General features: G+C 42.4%; 1 protein-coding gene across 1 annotated transcript; it reads left to right on the top strand.

Moving 5' to 3' along the window:
• Window positions 1-4,125: 4,125 nt before the first annotated feature.
• LOC145397885 (uncharacterized) lies at window positions 4,126-18,441 on the top strand. The gene is made up of 12 exons (XM_080270919.1): window positions 4,126-4,176; window positions 6,305-6,611; window positions 11,580-11,992; window positions 12,280-12,396; window positions 12,601-12,792; window positions 13,358-13,533; window positions 13,753-13,876; window positions 14,245-14,490; window positions 14,803-14,955; window positions 15,384-15,659; window positions 16,053-16,147; window positions 16,922-18,441. The coding sequence occupies exons 1-12, from the start codon at window positions 4,126-4,128 to the stop codon at window positions 18,219-18,221; spliced, it is 3,450 nt and encodes a 1,149-aa protein (XP_080127045.1). The 3' UTR covers window positions 18,222-18,441.
• Window positions 18,442-20,293: the final 1,852 nt, after the last annotated feature.

Consider the following 20,293-nt stretch of genomic DNA (forward strand, 5'->3'; position numbering starts at 1 on the left):
ATTTGTTGAATGTAGAGAGTGAGAGCAGTGCGAGTATAAGTGGTTGGGGAAAGGCTGGGAGAAGAGATGAGAGGAGGAAGAGATCAGTAGGGCGGAAGTAGTGGAAGCAATGAAGATGATCAAGAGGGGAAAGGCCCCGGGAATTGATGGAGAGTGTGGTGAAATGCTGAAGTATGAGGGTGAGATTGTTGTGGAGTGGATATGGATGTTGTGTAGATTGGCTTGGGAAGAGGGGGGGGGGGTTTCGGAGGACTGGAAAATTAATCAGGTATAATTGTTCCTTTATACAAAGGAAAAGGGGAGAGAAAAGTATGTGGTAACCATAGGGGAATTTGCCTTCTAAGTGTGACTGGAAAAATGTATGGTAGAATATTCATTGATAGGGTTAGGCATATAACAGAGGAGCTAGTTGGAGAAGAACAAGGGGGAAATAGGAAGGGAAAAGGGTGTGTAGATCAGACATTTGTTCTAGGATGTTTAGTGGAGAGATATCTAGAGAAGGGAAAGAAAGTGTATGCCGCCTTCATGGACTTGGAGAAAGCTTATGACAGAATAGATAGAGAAGGTATGTGTAAGGTATTAAGAACATATGGAGTGGAGGGGAAATTGTTAAATGTTGTGAAGAGTATGCACGAAAGAGCTAGGGCTACGGTGCGAATGGATAGTGAGCTGAGTGAGTTCTTTGATCTTAATGTGGGACTGAAACAGGAATGTGTGATGTCTCCATGGTTGTTTAATATATTCATGGATGGGGTTGTATAGGAGGTGCAGGGTAGGGCAGTGGATGTGGGGGTGGCTCTAATGAATGAGGGTGAGATGTGGATGATTCCACTGTTGCTGTTTGCTGATGATACAGTATTGCTGGGTGAAGATGAATGGGAGTTGCATGGTGTGGTGAATGAATTTGGGACAGTGTGTAGGAAGAGGAATCTGAAAGTTAATGTAAACAAGAGTAAAGTTATGGTGTTTGAGAGGAATGAAGTCACAGAATGCACAATGAGGTTGAATGGTGAGGATATGGAGACAGTGAGTGCATTCAAGTACTTGGGTAGTGTATGAGTAGGGATGGAACTTTTGGGGATGAAGTGCTTGAAAGGGTACAGCAGGGAAGGAAGGTTGCTGGCTCACTGAAAGCAGTGATGAGAAATAGGGAGGTGAGTATGGAGGTTAAGAAGTCACTGCATGATAGTATTGTGATCCCTACCCTGACGTATGGAAGCGAGGCATGGATCTTGCTAGAGGAGAACAAGTCAAGAGTGACAGCAGTGGAAATGAGTTACTTGAGAGGAGCATGTGGAGTGACGTGGAGGGACAGGTTGACGAATGAAGAAGTGAAGGAACGTTGTGGGGTGGATGTGGATGTGGCTGAGAAGATTAGGAGAAATACACTGAGGTGGTTAGAACATGTGGAGAGAATGGAGAATGAAAGACTAAGAGGGTGTATGTAGGTGAAGTGGAGGGAGGGAGAGGGAGGGGAAGACCGAGGATGAGGTGGAGGGATGAAGTTGAGAGGTATGTGAGGGAGAGGGGAGTGAGTTGGGGGGAGGGTAGTCAAATGGTGTGTGACAGCGACTTGGAGGCGTTTTGTCTGCGGCCTCCCTTTGCAGGATTAGGGCGTCGGGATATACTGTATATATATATATATATATATATATATATATATATATATATATATATATATATATATATATATATATATATATATATATATATAGTGTGTGTGTGTGTGTGTGTGTGTGTGTATAAAACTGTTGTGCTAGATGGATTAATGAAAAGTCCCTCTTAAGCTGAACATAGTTGTCTGGTGGTTAAATGAATAAACCTACAACGTCAGCTGGGAAGTACCAAGGATGTTTTGACGCACAAAGTTTAACATGCCTGTGTTCAAGGTCAGTTGATTCCCTCTGTCTGTCTGTCTGTCTGTCTGTCTCTCTCTCTCACACACACACATTTACCTTTCGTATTCCTTTTCTCTCAGTATTTTTCTTTTTTCTCATTTACGCAACTCCCCCATCTCTCTCTCTCTACCTCATATTTACCTTTCGTAACCCTTTTCTCTCGGGATTTTTCTTTTTTCTCATTTTACACAACCCCCCCCTCTCTCTCTCTCTCTCTCTCTCTCTCTCTCTCTCTCTCACACACACACACACACACATACTCCCCCCAAAAAATGCTCTCTCTCAGTTCTGCTTCACTAGATACGCATTTCCGGCCGATAGCGCTAGAAACGTTTCGGGTATACTGTAGATTAGAGAGAAGCAGAGACTTACTGTGTTGTAGGAGGCTTGGTAGCACCTCTTCCTTAGCGATTTATTTTGCTTCTTACATCCGAACATCCTCTTTTATCTCTTCATTATAGATTTGCATTTTACACCATGTCTTGTAGCTCCTACCTGTCAATTTTTTTTTTTTTTTTATTTCTAATGGTTCTTTATGTTCGCTTATGTGTTACATCATTTTATCAGCGATTTAGTTTGTGTCAGTGACTCACAAGAGCATAATATTATAGTGCAGTTGGCAAAATAAATTGCTAAGGAAAAGGTGTTACGAGATCTTCAAAACCACTCAGAATACGACGAATAATTTGATGTACAGATGTACAAAAGTATCGTTACTCAGGGGTCCGATAGATACGTAACGAACACTAAGATGGTTGCTGTTTCCGATGGGTTAATACATTCATATTGACTCATTTATTACCTCAATCACAGGAAATGCCTCTTGTATCCCATGCACAGCCAACTTTGTTGGATATGCAGGGGTACCAACAGTTTCCTAGCCCCCTGCCTGTTTTTCCTAAACCATCGTCTTTTGTCATATTGTTTAGCACAATGTCGTAACGATACTTTTTTGTACAGTTGTACCGAACTTTCTAGTTTAAAATTCCCACTTACGAATGATTTTATTCAAATTGGGAGTTGATTTTTGGTTTGAAGTTATAAGAGAAGGCTATATCTATCCCCTCCAGGCCAAACAGTTGCTCCTCAGCTGAATAAAATCGTCTGGAGATAATAAGAATATTATTAAACAAATACGTCAAAATGCTGAGTATTTAAAATCCTGTGTGTTACCCATGCAGTTTCAGTCGATGTTATGGAAGATAAAGATAACGCTTAAGACGAATTGAAAGTGTATTATGCAAAATAAACTGCTTAGGAAGAAGTACTAGGAAGAATAAGCTAGCAAGAAAATAGCTACATAGCATTGCCAGCTTAGCGTTAGCAAGTATAGCGATATTCGTATTACGGGTTGGTAGCTTGGTCACGACCGTCACATTGGAATCAGTGTGTGTTTAGCAGTGAGAGGAGGGGGTGATGTTTGAGGCAGACTGAGGAAAGGTAACGCCCTAAGGAGTGATATAGGGAAACTTTAGAGATGTAAACAAGGGGTGGTGATTCGATAAAAGGATAAACAAGTGTTAGTTAATATTAGTATAGTTTTGGTAGTAAGATGGGAGGATGGTGTGAGGCAGGATGAGGAATGGTCAGACTCAAGAGTAATAGAGAATGTTCAAGAGTGCCACGCATGGGATGGGATTTTGGTAGAAAGATGAGTTAGCTTTTGACAGTATAGTTTTGGTAGTAAGATGGAAGATCTGTGTATGAGACAGGGTGAGTTAGTGAAGGAAGGCAGTGTAAAAAACGGAAAAATTTAAGGGGGGGAGATGAGCGAAATGGGAACTCAAAGACTGCAGAGGACTTATACAGGTTATGTCAGTGTGTGTGTGTGTGTGTGAGGAAGTAAGAGAGACAGGATGAAGTAGCGTGTCAGGTAGGATGAAAAAATGAGTGGTAGTGGATTAGTGAGGTAATTTGTGAGGTAGAACGGGGCAGTGAGTGCGGCAGGAAAAAACGAGTGAAGCAGGGTGAGGCCATAAGCTAGGCAGGATAAAGCAGTGAGAGAGGTAGGGTGAGGCAATGGGTGAATGAGAGAGAGCAAAGCGGTGAAAGAGGAGAGACAGAGCGTTAGCCAGTGTGAAGCAAAAGTATTAACCAGTGAAAGTTTACTGAGAAAAATTATCCTTCTGACAACCAGGGTATTCCCCCTTTTAAATAAGAGGGTGTGATGTCAGCCTGCATAAAACAATACTCTGGTGACGAGAGAGAGGCAGACAGAGATATCACTATGGCTACCAGCATCCCACAGCACACCGAAGCCTCACAGACACTGAATAGGGTAAGAGTAATTGACTTTTTTAAAGCTTAGGAGTTCCTTGTTCTTTGTTATCGTAGGTAATAATTATGTGTGTGTGTGTGTGTGTGTGTGTGTGTGTGTGTGTGCCGTATGAGAGAGAGAGAGAGAGAGAGAGAGTTGAAGCAACAGTTACTAGGTTATCAGTCTGGTGGCTTGTCTGAGTTCAGTACATTGCACGTTGAATGAGAACAGTAAGCTTAATGGGTATAGACAATCTATTTTAGTAATTTAATCATGGCACTTTAGAAATTACGGTATATATATATATATACGTTATATACAAGGAAAATGGTCATAGCAAAGATACATATATATGTAAAGAAAATAGTATATATATATATATATATATATATATATATATATATATATATATATATATATATATATATGCACAGAATATATACACTATGATCCTTTGATGGTCATTGTTATAAGAGTGGGTATTAGCGTGACTTTCGGTAATAATAGAGGTTAACTGCACCAGTCACGGACAGTCCTGCCCTTGTACAGAGTTGTCTTTTACACCAAACGTTATATAAAATGAAAACCGAGGATGAAATGGCGGGATGGAGTGAGAGAGAGAGAGAGAGAGAGAGGTGTGAGTTGAAGGGAGAGCAGACAAATGGCAGAGGACAGGGCAACATCGAGACGATTTGTTTGTGCCGATCCCTCACGCCGGGATTAAGGCTACAGATAGATTTTACTGATTTTCTGCTACTGCTTGACTACTCTATTTGATTTAGGAAATGTTTTTCCTGTTAATCTCTTCTTCCAGCTCGAAAAATCACCGATGCAAAGTAAAATCGTTTGTAAGGAGCTGGAAAAAGATAATTATAGTGAAATGGTAAATATGACCTTCAGTAATAACTCTCATGCTCAGAACAACTCAATTGCAGTGAACGGCAGACTATATTTTATTCAGCTGAGAGCGAGTCATAGCAACTTAAGGAATATAGTCAGTGAGTCAAAGAATAACAGAAGCTTTCAAGGATGTGTTAACCTTCCACAGTGCTTCATCCTTTACATCAAACGTTTCTGTGCACTTGGGAAGGTTAGCTAAATCCCAGGCACGAGATAAGGAACCTTAAACACAGGACTGTTTTTCTTTGACGTATCTGATGAACTCTTATCGTTAGGGCAACTCTAGTATTCCATTTCCGTTAACGCCAGAGAAACGTTGAACACTGTGCTCTTATCGTTTGTGAGTCTGATTAACCCTCTTATCGTTAGGACAACTCTAGTATTCCAGTTATGTTAGCGCTGGACTATTTTATTTACCTGAAAGTGATGGGAGTCTAAGAATGTTGATATTGGCACCATTAATTCCCTCCTCGTGGTCGGGACCACTCTAGTATTCTATTTCTGTTAACTAAGACATTTTTTTTTTTTTTCAGCAGAGGGTGGGTCGTCGAGTTACATACCAACCGTCTCATAATCGCGATAACTGTAGGTCGTACATACAACATTGTCCATATATAACTTTCCTTTTCCATTCCCCCGGGAGAGTTCTCGTATGCTGTTTGGACGGCTCAGTGAACTTTTTCAGTGTCTATCGTGTACCATGTAATTATTTCCTACTCCCAGTGTCACACCCATACTCACACCAGCAGATTGAGCCATCTTCCCCCCCCCCCCAAAAAAAAAAAAAAAAAAAAAAAACGCCAGGTGAGTGTTCATGTACATTATTTGTGGACCACCCTGTGTTTCCGCTAACTTCACACACTTGAGAGTGAGTCATAGGTGCCTGAGGATATTTACTCCTTCACTGGAATAACACATTTTTCATTTTACTCAGGGATCCTCCAGGTGATTTTATTCAAGCTGGTAGTGAAGAGGTCAGTACGGCCTAAATCTAATCCCACTAGGTCGAACAGTGTCTCCTGGGTTGAGTAAAATCGCCTTCTGCTAGCATTGAGTAAAATCGTATTGTACTAACAAGAATAAAGTGAGAAGGACGTCCTCTGGCTGAATGAGTTAAGGTTATACAGTGGGCTCTTTATTTTTTTACGTATCTGAATAACAATAGTGGGTTTATTTTCACATGACGGAACTGTGCCACTCACAACTTCAGTAATAAGACATGGGTGCTACACGTTACCCTTTTACCCAGGACTTGGTGGAGTGGGCGCGCTGCGGCGACACAGCGCGAGTTGAAGCAGCAGTGAGGGATGGGGCTGACCTCACCATCTTGTTGCCCTCCCATGACCCCGAGGCACCAGGCGCTACCCTCCTCACCCTGGCCGCTGGTAAAGGTCACGCCCAGATTGTGGCCCTCCTTCTAAAGGCCGGTGTACCCGTCGATGCCAAAGGTCACTTCCCATACACGCCGCTGCAGGTGGCCGTACACAGAGGATTGGAACAGGTGGTCAAGATTCTCCTGCCCCAACAGCCAAACTTAAATATCGGAGATAAGCACGGTAAGTTTCATTTCGGATTTTTTTTTTTTTTTTTTACGTGTCCGACTCTGGGCAAAGGCTTCAGGCCTATATCTCGGGGGCAGCAGCCAATCCCAAGGCCCAGTAGTCCTCCTACATCTCCACATGTCACCACTTTGGCGCTAACACCCACCATCCGTATTGAATACATACTAGGGCTGTCTCATACAGGATTGATGTATTGATATTAGCGGGGGTATTTTTACGACATCTCGGCGGGTCATCAGGTAGATCAGGAAAGTCTGCTTTTTATCCAATTCAAATCCTTAAACTGTTCCCTGCCCCAGCCGGGATTCGAACCTGGGTCCATTAGGACTGCAGGCCGCCTCTCTACCGATTCAGCCACCGCCTCCCCCAATATAAGCCAGAAGTTCCTGTGTTAAGTTTGAATTTTTAAACTTGGAGGGCGTCTGTATTACGTGAGAGTATCTGTATTTCTTATATATATATATATATATATATATATATATATATATATATATATATATATATATATTTAAAGATTTTGTTCCTAAATAACAGGGATTGCTAAAAAGATGCGATCACATCACCAGTACTTTTATTTCTCGAGGTAACAGTGGCGTATATGGGGGGGGGGGGAATCGGCCATGGCCCTCCTCGTTTGTCCCTACATATCTGCAGATCTAAATACTTATACAAAACATTTGCCCATATGGCATAGGCCCCTATGAATTGGTTGGTGTAGAAACTATAAACTTCCCTTATCGATTGTTATAAAATGATGGCTGTAACTAACAGCCTGCATTTTTGAAGAGAAGTGAGCACTCTCTCTCTCTCTCTCTCTCTGTCATTAATGCGAGTTTTAGCTTAATTTTTTTTAATGTTTTAAATAAAAATGAACATTGCAACTTCCAGGAATGAAGGAATTAACAACTGTATATTATGATCTAGCATTTTTTTTTTTTTACATACCGGGTACTGTAGAATTCCCTAATTAAATATTTTTCAAACAGCTCATTTTTGCTTTAGCCAAGATCCATAAGCTTCTTTATATTGTTTTGTTAGTGAATATCAAATTAGTGCAATACATCCCTCCTGAGGCCTGAAAATGACTCTAAAAATGCTCGACTTTCAAAAAACTTTCCTGGGGGGGCTCACAGCGCCCCCCTAGACCCCCCAGCTGTAAAGGCTCGCTTCGCTCGCCCCCTCCCCTTAGAAAATCCTGGATTCACCACTGTGGCCCCCCATTTCCATGGACCTATATACGCCACTGCGAGGTAATGAACAATTTTGTCCCACTTTCTTATCATACAGTGATTATGGACTTCCTCTACCTTCAGCAGACACTGCAGGATGCATTTTTACAACCCCACTTTGTAGATTATACATTATAAACGTGGAGACAGGGGAAACAGTCACACATGGTTTATAAATACATCATCATGACTCCGGCAGCCATGTTTGCTACCAAGAGGGAGAATGAAGGCATCAAGGCGGGGTGTATATAGTATTTTCATTTTCCCTTAGTTCTATTCTTTGATTTAGTAATAAATGGCCAGACTGGATGTGTCAGGAATCAATCCCAGAAACGTGACCACTTGACGAAAACTCAACATTGCAAACAAAATGACCATGACGCATAAAAAGAATGAGTGCGACGGGGCAGCCACACTCCGACCTAGCAACTCGCCAGCACGATATTCGATCACCCCGTGGGCCGGGACTTAAAGCACCTTTTCACCCAATTAAAGACTTTTTTTTTTTTTCACAATTTTGATATTGTTTTCCATTAGTTTGAGGGTATTTGAAGCTGACTAAACAAAAAAATAAATTATATTGCCATCCGGGGGAGGTATAATAAAAAACTGAGGTCAAACCATTAGTGGGTTAAGCAGTTTGCCTAGCCCCCCAGCTGAACGAAAAGTTCTTGTTGTTGTTGTTCCTGTTGCTGTTTGTAGTAGTAGTAGTAGTAGCTGTTCCCATGGCAGTCTGGCCAAACAGCCCCGAGTCCCTTAGGAAGGCCATGGCCGAGACCGGGCTTTCCCACAGAGCTCTCAAAGAGTGTATGTTGTGTTGTTGGCGTAGGTGATTGTGTGCAATGCAGTCTTCCATAATGTACTTAATAGTATGGGGTGCTGTGTTGCATCCTGGACAGGCATCAGCGACGGAGTCATCCAGCCTCTTCTGGTAGCTTAAGAGGGCTGGATGGTGCCCACATCTGAGCCTGGCCAGTCGGACCCTGTCCTCACGAGGAAGATAGGATTCAGAAGGGTGGATGTCAGGAGGCCGTGCAGCTGTGTGTTGTCTTTAAGTGACTGAATGGAGCGGCGAGTGATCTGAGTGTGGATATGCTTCTGGAAGCTGGTCTGAGGTGGGCGAGGGGGTAGAGATGACAGTATTTGTGTATGGTATCGTGTGCTGGGTGTTGTTTTGATGTTCCTTGGTGTGGGTGGATGTGCTGCCATGTACTGTAGTTGATATTGTGGGTTTGTGGGGGCTGCAGCAAGAAACTGGGTGCCTCTCATGTCTAGGTGATCCTTGACCTTGAGGACTTTGGTTTCTTGATGTAGATGGTCTGTGGGTGTAGTAGCTGTGCAGCCTGTGATTATTTTTAGGGCCTTGTTCTGTATGGTCTGTAGAGTGTTGTAGTGTGTTTTGGTGAGGTTAGAAGCCCAGGCAGGGCTTGCATAATTCATCACTGAACGTATATATTGTTTGTATACTGTGGTGGTGGTTTCTTTGTTGTGTCCGAATGTTGTATGGGCAAGTGACCTCAAAGCATTGAGTCTTGGTGTTATTTTATTTTTAATGTTTGTAATGTGTTGTTTGAATGACATAGATGTATTGTATGTTACACCAAGGATTTTGTGTGTGTGTGTGTGTGTGTGTGTGTGTGTGTGTGTGTGTGTGTGTGTGTGTGGTAGTGGAGTGTTGTTTATGGTGAGGTGTGGGATGTGACTGTGTTCTGCTGTCCAGTTTGTGAGAAGAGTAACTGTAGATATGGCCGGGGCTATTTTGAGCATGTTTGTGGTGAACCATTCGTGTAGTGTGTTGAGGTAAGGTTGAATGTTGTGTGCAGCTGTGTTTGAGTTTTGGTGTGTACATGTAAGTGTTATATCATCTGCATAGGAAGCTATGTGTATCTGTGGTGTGTGGGGTGTGGGTATGTGCATGTATAGATTAAAGAGTGTAGGGGACAAAACAGATCCTTGGGGGACGCCGTTTGTGAAGTTTCTGATGTTAGAAGGCTGACCGGCAAATGTTACGTGTGCATATCTGCCTGCTAAGTAGTTTGCCAGCCATCTTTTTGTGTTATTGTGCATGTTTGTGTTGAGTATTTTGTTTGTGAGGTTGTGGCGGGGGATGGCATCAAAAGCTTTGCTAATGTCTGGTGTGATTAGGAGTGTTCTGTGTGGTGGCCTAGCTGAATTCATGCCATCGAAAACTCTCTGTGTAAGGTCTGTAAGAAGGGTGTTTGTGGAGTGTAGTGGCCTAAAGCCATGGTGTGACTGGGCTAGGGGAATGTGAGGTGTGACTAGTTGTAGTATCAGTCGTTCAGTGACTTTAGAGGGGGTGCAGAGGAGCGTGATGGGGCGATGTGAGAAGGATACGTGGGGTCTTTGTTGGGTTTAGGGATAGTGATGATATTTCCATGCTTCCAGATGTTGGGTATTATGTTGTGTGAGTAGTTGTAGTTTGATATGTTGGTGAGTGCTTGTATGCCTTGTGGTCCTAGGTGTTTAAGGTGAATGTTGCTTATGTTGTCTGGTCCACAGGCAGATGAGTGCTTGAGGTTGTTAATGATGTGCTTCGTCTGGTTTTAAGTGAAAGGTGCGTAGTCTGGGTCTGTGGGGAACTGTCTCTTACGTCTGATGATACGTCGGTCTTCCGGATGGGGGGTTAGATGGCTGACTTGTGAAAAGTGATTGATGAGAGTGTTTGCTTGTTGTTTGTTTGAGGGTATGGTGTCTGTTGTTGTGATGGCAGCGTGTGATTGTGTGGTGTTGCTGTTGGAATGTGTGATGCTGTTTAGTGTTTTGTAGAGTTTGCTGATGTGTTTTTTGTGGTCAAGTGTTTGGAGGTAATTTTTCCAGTTTAGTGTTTGCTGTTCTGATATTTTACTGTTTATTTGAGTGTTGAGTTCTTGTATTTGTTGTATGGTGTCTTGTGTATGGGGTGTTGGGGAGTGTCGCAGTGTGTCCCGTTGTCTGATGAGGCCTTGAATTTCTGGTGTGAAGTTGGGGTTGTGTCTCTTTCTGTTGCCTCTAGGGATGTGTCTTTTGTCTGCGTTTTGTATGATTGTATTGAAAGTGTGCACAGCGATGTTGATGTTTGTGATGGGTGTACTGTTTAGTGTTTCGAAATGTTGTTCTGTTTCAGTTACAAAGGCCTCCCAGTTGGCTCTCTTATAACTAGTGTATGTGTGTTTGTGGCCAGCTGGGGTGATTCTGGTTTTGGCAGTGATAATGATTGGGAGGTGATCAGAACCTAAGGTTTTGACCACTCTCCATGATGTAGTGGGAGCGAGGTTTGGGGAGCAGAAGGTGATGTCTGGAGATTATGGGAGGAAGAGGGCTTGTTGTGGGATATGGGTATGTTGGTCTAGACTGTTTAGTATGAAAAGATGATCTGTCTGGGATTGTAGTACCAGCCCTCAGTCTGTGTCAGGGTTGTTGACATGCCAGACCGACGACTTGGTGTTGAAATCACCACCCAGGATGATGTTGGGTATGTTAGTGATGTGGTGTATCTGTGGAGAGTAATTGTGTGGTACTGTGGGGGACGATTGGGGGGGGGGGAATGTATGTGTCAGCGACTGTTATGTGTGATTTGTTACCAGTGCGTATTTTAATTGATTGTATTTCTGTTGTGGTGTCATGTGGGGGGAGAAGTGACTTTGTGTGTCCACTGGTATCTGCAAAGTTGATGGATTTGAGTACTAGGTAGTTGTTGTTGTTGCTGTCATCCTTGATTTACAATGATATACAGGTGTGACCGCTCTCCACCTTGCGGCCAGGCGAGGGTGGGACGCCTGTGCTCGGGCGTTGGTAGAGGTCGGTGCTGACATAGACGCGAGGGACAGTACTCAGAGGACCCCCCTGCACCACTCCATCATCGGCAACTCCCCAGGGGTAATGAGGCTGCTATTGGACGCTGGTTGTGACATTTCCGCCCTCAGCAACACCTCCTCCACCGCCATGCACTTTGCTGCTTTGGCCGGGAACGAGAGGGCCATCCAGGAGTTAAGTGCCGCAGGACTGAGCACGAGTGAGAAGGACGGGAGGGGCCTAACGCCAGAGGAGGTGGCAGAAGCATGGGGTAAACACAACACTGCCTGGCTGCTGCGGAAGATGCCCAAAACTAAACCAGCATCGAAACTCATCCCCACCAACACACTTATGGTAAGCTTGTCTCGTTACTGGTCAGAATATAATTTTCATTCCCCTAGAACATCGCGTAATTTTTCACAGAAGGAAAAGAGATAGGAAGCCACGAAAACATAGTCTGTCAATTGTGTGTCCAGCTAAATAGAGTGACACGTCAATGCTTTCTCTTGAAAAATAAAATTTGGAAGAACTGTTTGTGTTTTGCAGCTCACTTAAAGCTAATCCCTGTGAATAACTGAAATATTGTTCTGATAAGTTTATTCCACTGTTCCTGAAGAGTCAAACGAGATCCCTACTAACAGAGAAGAAGCTTGGAGGAGTACGAGTCAGAGGGGGAGAAGACTTTGCACTGGGTGAAGGAAGAGAACGATGCTTTCCTGGAGGCCAACGTACCGGAGAATAGGGATGGTCACTACCAGGTACCATATCAATAATAGACCTTATGTATAGATCCTTTTAATTTATGATTTTTCTCTTTAATTGTACTAAAGAAGAAAACCAGTGTGAACGTTAAAATTGGAAAATAAATGAGATTTTTGATAGTAATTAACCACTTTGGAACCTTTCTTTTTTCTTTTCCTTTTCTTTAGCCTACATACTGCAAAATCATTACGTTTCTCCAGGACCACAACGGCTGGACTCCCCTTCACTGGGCCGCCCACCTTGGACTGACCACCATAGCCCGGACTTTACTGGAGTCGTGTGGAGCCATGGCAAGAGTGCTGACCTACACGAGAGACACGCCTGCCGACTTAGCGAGGAAGGCTGGACATCACAACCTTGCTGAGTGGCTGAATGCTTCTCCGGAATCTCAGGTATGAAGAACCCCAGCAGGAGACTTAGTTAATGTACATACAATGCCTATGAAAACCCTGACATAATGATAATACATTCCCAAGGTGTGAAAGTGATAAATGACTATGGTACTCAAGAACACGACCTACCACGAGAAGCGGTGAGTGTAGGAAACGATGTGACGGAGGTATGTTAGTTACTGAGGCAGTGGGTGTCATTCCTGTGACTCCTCCCCATTCCTGATTTCAACACAAACACCCTCGTCATGGTACCAGTTTCATTAATAAACTATGGCCAATTCCCTCTCGTAAGTATGATTTGCTTTTCTTTCATGAAGGACAAAGAAAAAGGAAAATAGGGTATTTTCGTGTACAAGATGAATAGTACTGTAAGTTATATTCGTTTTTACACGAACGACAAGCAAAAGAGAATGCAGTCTTTTCATATACCAGTACAAGAGAAATATTAACCTGTGTTCATGTTTGCAGGAACAACAAGGGGAGAAGAGTGCAGTCTTTTCTGTGTATTTATTTACAGGAAGGCAAGTAAAGGAGAATGCACTTTTCCTTTATATGCATTTTACAGGAAGGGCAAGGAAAGAAGAGTGCCACGACGCTGTATTACAGGCTCCTGACGGTGATAAGTGCCGGGGACGATGTGGTGGAGGCGTGTCGGATACTTGGACAAGGTGCTCCAGTTCTCCCCATCCGCGACTTCTACACAAGTGCCCTCATCCTGGCCGTCACTTGCAATAGGCCCAGGTTCCATATTTACATTTTTTTCATTTGTGCCTAAGGTTTCTTGTATATATTTTACATAATGTCTGGAACCATAATTACTGACCTTCATGGGCTTCTTTTCTTGAATTCGATGTCGAATGTGTGTGTGTATATAGATAGATAGATAGATATAGATATAGATATATAGATAGACAGACAGATTATATATATATATATATATATATATATATAATTCCCCAGGATCATAAGTGCGTTAGTGGCTTGTGGCGCGCCTCTTACTACCAGCGTGGGAGGACTATCTCTGCTGCAGGTGGCTTGGACTTCACCTGATGTCACTATTAGGGTCAAGGCACAAGTTACTAGGGTAAGAAATATTTGGAATGATTAGTATATAAATATCTGATGATGTTTGTGTTGTGGTCTGTAGCTCGGTCATAAAACATTCATTGGGTAAAACGTACCATAACAGGAAAACGTTCACCATGAACTTCTAGTGATTAACTGCGACTTAGTATGCAGCAGTCTAGGGAGTGAATTCTGAGGTGTTAAGATCTATTCCTGTGCTCTCAGATAATATGTATAATAATTCTAGTCAAAGTACTAATTACTGACGTCCTGATTTATTAAACAGAGGCTTTTATATATACCGGCAACATTAAATGAATTTGTGTGTGTGTGTGTGTGTGTGTGTGTGTGTGTGTGTGTGTGTGTGTGTGTGTGTGTTTATTACAGTACTTTCTGCACGTCCTGGAGGCTGAGAGACTTCGTGTGAAACCCCAAGACTCTAATCTCATTTCCGGCATCAGTCACTTGTTAGAAAGGCTGAAGGGAGGCTCACCGAAGCTTACATTCTGGCCATCTCAACCCCAGTCAGTTCTCACCTCACTCCTCGTCTCCGCCGCCATCAACGACTGCCCACTCACAGCATCCTTCCTTAGACAAGCGGGGGCCAAAGCATATCTTTTGGATCACACCGGGGTATGTAAAAGATCTTGACCAGTTTTTACCCTTCCCTATCCCCCGACATGAGGCTGATGATGATAACGATAATGAAGACGACGACGACGACAACGATGATGATGATGAAATAATAAGCATTGTTGATGATGATGATTATGATGAAATAAACAAGCATTTATGATTAGAATGATAATGATGATAAACATGCATTTATGATGATGATGATTATGATAAGCAAGCATTTAGGATGATGATGATGATGATGTTGATAAAATTAATAAACAACCATTCTAACACAACATAATCTCATAATATCTGAATACGTCCCAGAGAACAGTGGTGCATGCAGCGCTTGAGACGGGACACTGGGAAATGTTTGAGGTTGCACTAAGGGACCTTGGGGGATGCCTATATATCCCAGACGCCAGGGGGATGATACCGCTTGCACTTCTTCGTGACCAGCGCAGGAAGGAGGCTGAAGAGGTCAGTGCTTATAAATATGTTCGCGTAAGGTGAAGGTGTGTAAAATGTACAGTGAATCCTGTGTTTCATAATTGAAGATTCAGTAATGGATATCGCAGCTATGCAATGCCTAAAGGAAGTTTTTACGGCAGAATACTGAATAATTTTGTGCCCTACTTTGCGCTTGATGTTTCTCTTCATAAACGACTGTCATCTCTGTGTAAACCAGCCAGGTTACATATGTTGCTGCTTTTTTATTATCCTGTAACAAGCTTATTTATTTCTTTTAATATAGTGAGTTCAAAAGTAAATTTGGTGAGATCAAGGAATTATGCACTGACTTTCCTTTGCCACGTGTGGTCAGTTGGGCTAGGATGATGATGATAAGGAGGAGGACAATGATGATGATGATGATGATATGAAAAACTTTATCCATATTTTATTTTCAGAACACATATCATCGTGAGAAAAGGCAGATGGAAGACATTGTGCAAAAGTGCAAGGACGCAGATGAGAAACAAAAGATACAACAGGTTATCGACTTGTACAGTCATCTGTTCAGTATTTACTCCTCCCATTCCAATGAAGCCACAGCCTTCATGTTAAACCCTGCCTCCCTGCCCTATGCCCTACTGTTAGCAAGTCGACAGGGCCTCCTTCACTTAACCTACCTACTGGTTCGGGTGGGTGGCCTGACTCCCGACACCGTGGTAGATCCTACCCAGGTACAGTACACCAGCATTTCTGAGCCTAAGTTGTATATCAAGAAATAGGCTGAGGAAAAGAAATGGTGCTCTGCTCTTGCCTATCAGAAATGTTTTGGCGTTATCCGGCTGTATTTGATTCTTTAGGGGAAAGTCTGGTACTACTGGAAGTCAGTTTTCATGGCAATTTCTAAAAGGTCTGACATGCCATGATTGGTTCAATACCTGAGATTTGGTGATCAGCCAGGGAAACTTTACAAGCCATATGAGGCAAAAAATAAATTACACACTAGATTTTGACTGAAAAGTTGATTTAAAAAATGCAACGAAGCAAAATTAATCGTGATAATAAACTACTATAGAAACTGATTTATCTTGAAAACTGGCAAAGATCCTATATGCATGCTTCCCCAGGACTCCTGCGCCCTTCACCAAGCAGCTTCACATGGCAATTCAGGATGTGTGGCGCTTCTACTTGCCCTTGGTGCCCGCCCTCTTCAGCAAGACAGGTGAGACTTTTTTGGTGGAGCTAGACTAAAAAAAAAAAAAATTAAAAAAATTAAAATGGGGTGGGGGGGGAGCGTTGTCCTGCAGTGGATTGATTCAGACAGACGAAAATGATGATGTCAGATACACGTTGTGTATTACTCTTTTTGCTGCATTATTATTATTTATTATTATGATGATGATGATGATGATGATGATTATTATTATTATTATTATTATTATTACTACTACTACTGTTATTATCATTATTATTATTTGTTCAACCTCTGACCATTACGGTTCGACTCTGGTGCTATGCTTATCACTCCTGCAAAAGTTACACCTATAATTCGTTCCCCTTAATTGGTCGGAGGTTTTCATCCTTTTCTAGGTTATTTCCCTAGTTCAGTGGCAGAATAAGGAAGTACTACGGCTCTCCACCCATTCCCTAGCACTTCCTCACAGCTGTCACCGTATTCTAGTGTTTAATTTCTACATCCATTCCCAAGCAATTCTTGTCTAAGCACAATATTCCAGTGTTGCTCTCTTGTTACAACCCTGCATTCCACAGAGGGATGACAGTTTAATCTCTCGTTATAGCGCAACATTCAAGACAAAGAGATGGAAAACTTAAGCCAAGTAAAAGTGAACAGAGGAAAGTTATGAGAGGGAAATTTAGGCCAAGGTAAAGCTAACAAAGAATAGTTAAGAGAGGAAAATTTAGGTCAAGCTAAAGTGAACAAAGTAGAGTTACGAAAGACAAATGATGGTAAGGTCTGTTAATTAATCATTCTCAGGTACGGCCACACCCCTGCCCACCTGGCCGCCATGTTCGGTCATCAGTCAACATATGAACAGTTAGTAGCGCTGAATCCAGGACAAGATCTTGGGAGTAGAGCAGGCACAACACCCGAGGAGATCAACGATAATTTCCAAGCCTATCTCCAGTGCTACAGGAAGCGTGCAGTGGATCCTGAGGAGAAATCGCTGCTCGATAATCCGAGTAAGCTCATAAAGAATGTTCTCTATGATGTCGATCTGAAACATTTCCTCTCCAGTCTGCACCAAATAACAGTCGACTTTAGCCAGAAAGAGGCCCAGGAGGTGAAACGTGTAATGTTGGTAGAAGTACAGGGTATAGTGGATAAAGTTAGTGAAGTGAATGAGCTTTACAGAGGAAACTTAATCATTGTTGGGAGTTCTGAAGATGGTACGCGACTATACGCTCCTGATGAATACGACATGAACCTTGTATTGACTGATATAGATGTAAATGTGGAAGTTAGTGAACAGGAAGCAACGCAAATCGCCCTCAGTGGCCACAGGCTGGAAGTAAAGGTGATGAGTGATAATCCATCTCTTCAGGAGAACACGCTGGTCAGTGAGTTCTTCGAGTTAGTGAAAAGTTGTCTCAAGACCCACAGTATTACTGACCCCCGCCTAAGCCTAGTGCCTCCAGGGGTGGCTCGAACGCAGGCAGGGGTGGCCCTGGCTTTCGCGTGGCAAGGGAGAGAGTACCCACTGTTGCTGATCGGGGTAGACCTAGTGCCAGTTTTGCGTGTCCAGTGGCCGTCTGAAGTGCATCGGCCATCACTCACACCCACAGGCCTTAAACATGTGTACCTCAGCAACGTGGGTGAGGGCACGTGGAGGTTTAGCTTCGCAGGGGCTGAGGCTGAGGTACTGGCTCGGTTGGATAAGCATGAACGGCGTGTTTACATAGCACTCAAAGCCCTCCTCTCTACTTTGAAGTCAGAGCCGTGGATGCCTCGGGAAGTGAAGAGTAATTACATGTGGTGGGACTCGCGCAGCTGGAAACTTATGGTCCCGGCTGGATTTGCCATGAAGAATGTTTTCCTTCGACAGATGCAGAGGAAACACGAAGAACAACTGGTGTGGGCGGAGAGAGACATGAAGGAGATAATAATTGCATTCCTAAGAGACATGTGCCAAGACTTCCGTGACCCCTCCACAGGCGTCGAGTCTTTGGTTCCAGCTAAAATCTCGGCGTATTTCGGAGGAGACTTTGAGGTGCCCAAGATTGGTGAGGGAGCTCCGGAGATCATAAAGATTCTTCAGGAAGAGTGGCATCCATGAGACTGTTGCGGTACATCATGGCTACCAAATTTTAATGTAAGAGTGTGTGTGTGTGTGGGAAGAGAGAGAGTGAGTTAAGAAAGAAAAAACGACCACCCATGAATGACAGCCTGCAAAACATCTCTTCGAAATTCTGGTGAAGGAAGCCAAATCAAGACCAGTTGAATTAGAGTTGCCTGGATACATTTCATTTACAAAACTAAACGTAATAGACAGTGGGAATGACAGACTGATGGAAACAGTTCCAGAATTGACCAGTTGCGTACATGAAGGGCTGAGAATATGGGCTATAATGATGATAATGATGAAATAGCTTCTCGGAAATGAAGACATTTTCGGCATTATATTAACATACACCATCTTAGGAATTTGTTGTTGCATTATATGAGCGAACTTTTGGATGACCCATATCTCTGGACCCTTGATAGTGTCTCCCATTCTTTATATATTTCTATTTCCTGATTCTATATCTTACCCAGTTCTTTTAAATAGTGGGAAATAGAATAAAGATAATGATTATAACGATGTTCATATGCTGTGAGGTATAAGATCTGACTTGTTTATGTTTAAGTATTATATGATATTTTTGTAGTTGATGTGAACGTCAGTTTCTTGTCTGTTAAAAAAAAATTATGCATAATGTTATGTGCTGTCTTCTACAGTAAAATAAATTTTTTTTACAGATATCTCTTTACTTTCATTTTTTTTTTATAGTTCATATGTCTGATTGAAATCTAGAATTCATTTCCACTGTAATAAACATATACTAACCTCTCTTGTCGGCCGCAGACCATGGATCCCAAGTGTGACAGATACTTCAAGAAGCTTTTACTCATTTTTCTATGCAAGTTATCTCTCATATGTATAAAAATATCAATGTTAAGTCCTTAGTATGTTACTGTATCGTCGTAAAGTTTTCACTCTATGTTCTGCCATGTTCATATTCATTTTTTTTCTTTTTTTTCTGACATTTCATCGTCCGATATTTTAAAAAACCATCACAGAATGCAACGAATCAAACAGTTCTTACAAGTAATCCCGCTACTTCATGCTGAGTGTTCGTTATTCTCTCTTGGAGCCTTACATTAAGAAATTAAATTTGATGAGAATGTCTTGATTGTTACACATGAATCATGTTTAGTTTCTTATGATACATTACGTATTTCCCAGAGTCCCAGACTTCCTAATGCAGCCCAAATTCCCAAAGGTTCTCTTCCACCTCAGAATCCCATTGTGTTTATTCCACCTTATATTGCTGATGCCGTCTGGGGCCTCAATTATAGGTCACAATTGTTGTTGTTGTTGTGGAGGGGTTACACATGGCCTTCATATGCCTGTTCACTACACAAGGTCTTTCTAGATATGAATGAAATAGTTTAAAGCCATTGAGAATAAAATATGAGCCACCAGATTGAAGAGATTACTTAACAGATCTGCGTCCTTCTACACCTTATTTCCTGTACCTCAGCGGCAGAATAAGACAATACTGCGGTTCTACAGACTCCATAAATCTTTTTCCTGATAGCCTTCGTTGTAATTTTAATCCCTTGCTTTTATCTCTTGATTCATGACGGCGAGATTGTATTTTAAGACAAGTCAAGGTGGACGAAGTATAGCAGCACTGTAATGTTAATCTGTTGTCACAGTTCAGTCCTCACAGTGGAGGGATGGCAATAGGCCTAATCAACATGGAAAGAGTATGAAACATGTAGAATTTGCCCTCCTGAGCCAGTAACACACCCAGGCTACCTCAGAATTAGACCTCCCATACCTTCCTTGGAGACCCTTCTATAGAATGATACATGTTACGCCCTTCAGTCCGATGATGTATTTTCCATTTTATTTTTGCTGTCACAAAACGATTTCATTCAATTTGGGGAGGAAGTATTGCAGTGAAGGAGTTAATGAAGGCTATATCTAGCTCTCCAGTTTGAGAGTTGAAGGTGTATTAAATATGGGCGATGATATCATTAGTCTAGTGTTAACATAAAGAGAATATTGGACTTGACACTGCCATAAGAGGGTTAAAGATTACCCTGATAATTTTCCGTTGGGCGTCATGTCGTCTTACA

The sequence above is a fragment of the Coenobita brevimanus genome, chromosome 43, assembly GCF_032717465.1.
Source record: "Coenobita brevimanus isolate Jiangsu-jjx chromosome 43, ASM3271746v2, whole genome shotgun sequence".
NCBI classification, from domain to species: Eukaryota; Metazoa; Arthropoda; class Malacostraca; order Decapoda; family Coenobitidae; genus Coenobita; species Coenobita brevimanus.

Bases quoted from the DNA above. Each gene is read 5' to 3' on its own strand.
- LOC145397885 (XM_080270919.1), top strand. From the start codon at position 4,126: ATGGCTACCAGCATCCCACAGCACACCGAAGCCTCACAGACACTGAAT. The intron at 4,177-6,304 runs GTAAGAGTAATT...CCTTTTACCCAG, and splicing joins CCTCACAGACACTGAATAGG to GACTTGGTGGAGTGGGCGCG. The intron at 14,491-14,802 runs GTATGTAAAAGA...AATACGTCCCAG, and splicing joins ATCTTTTGGATCACACCGGG to AGAACAGTGGTGCATGCAGC.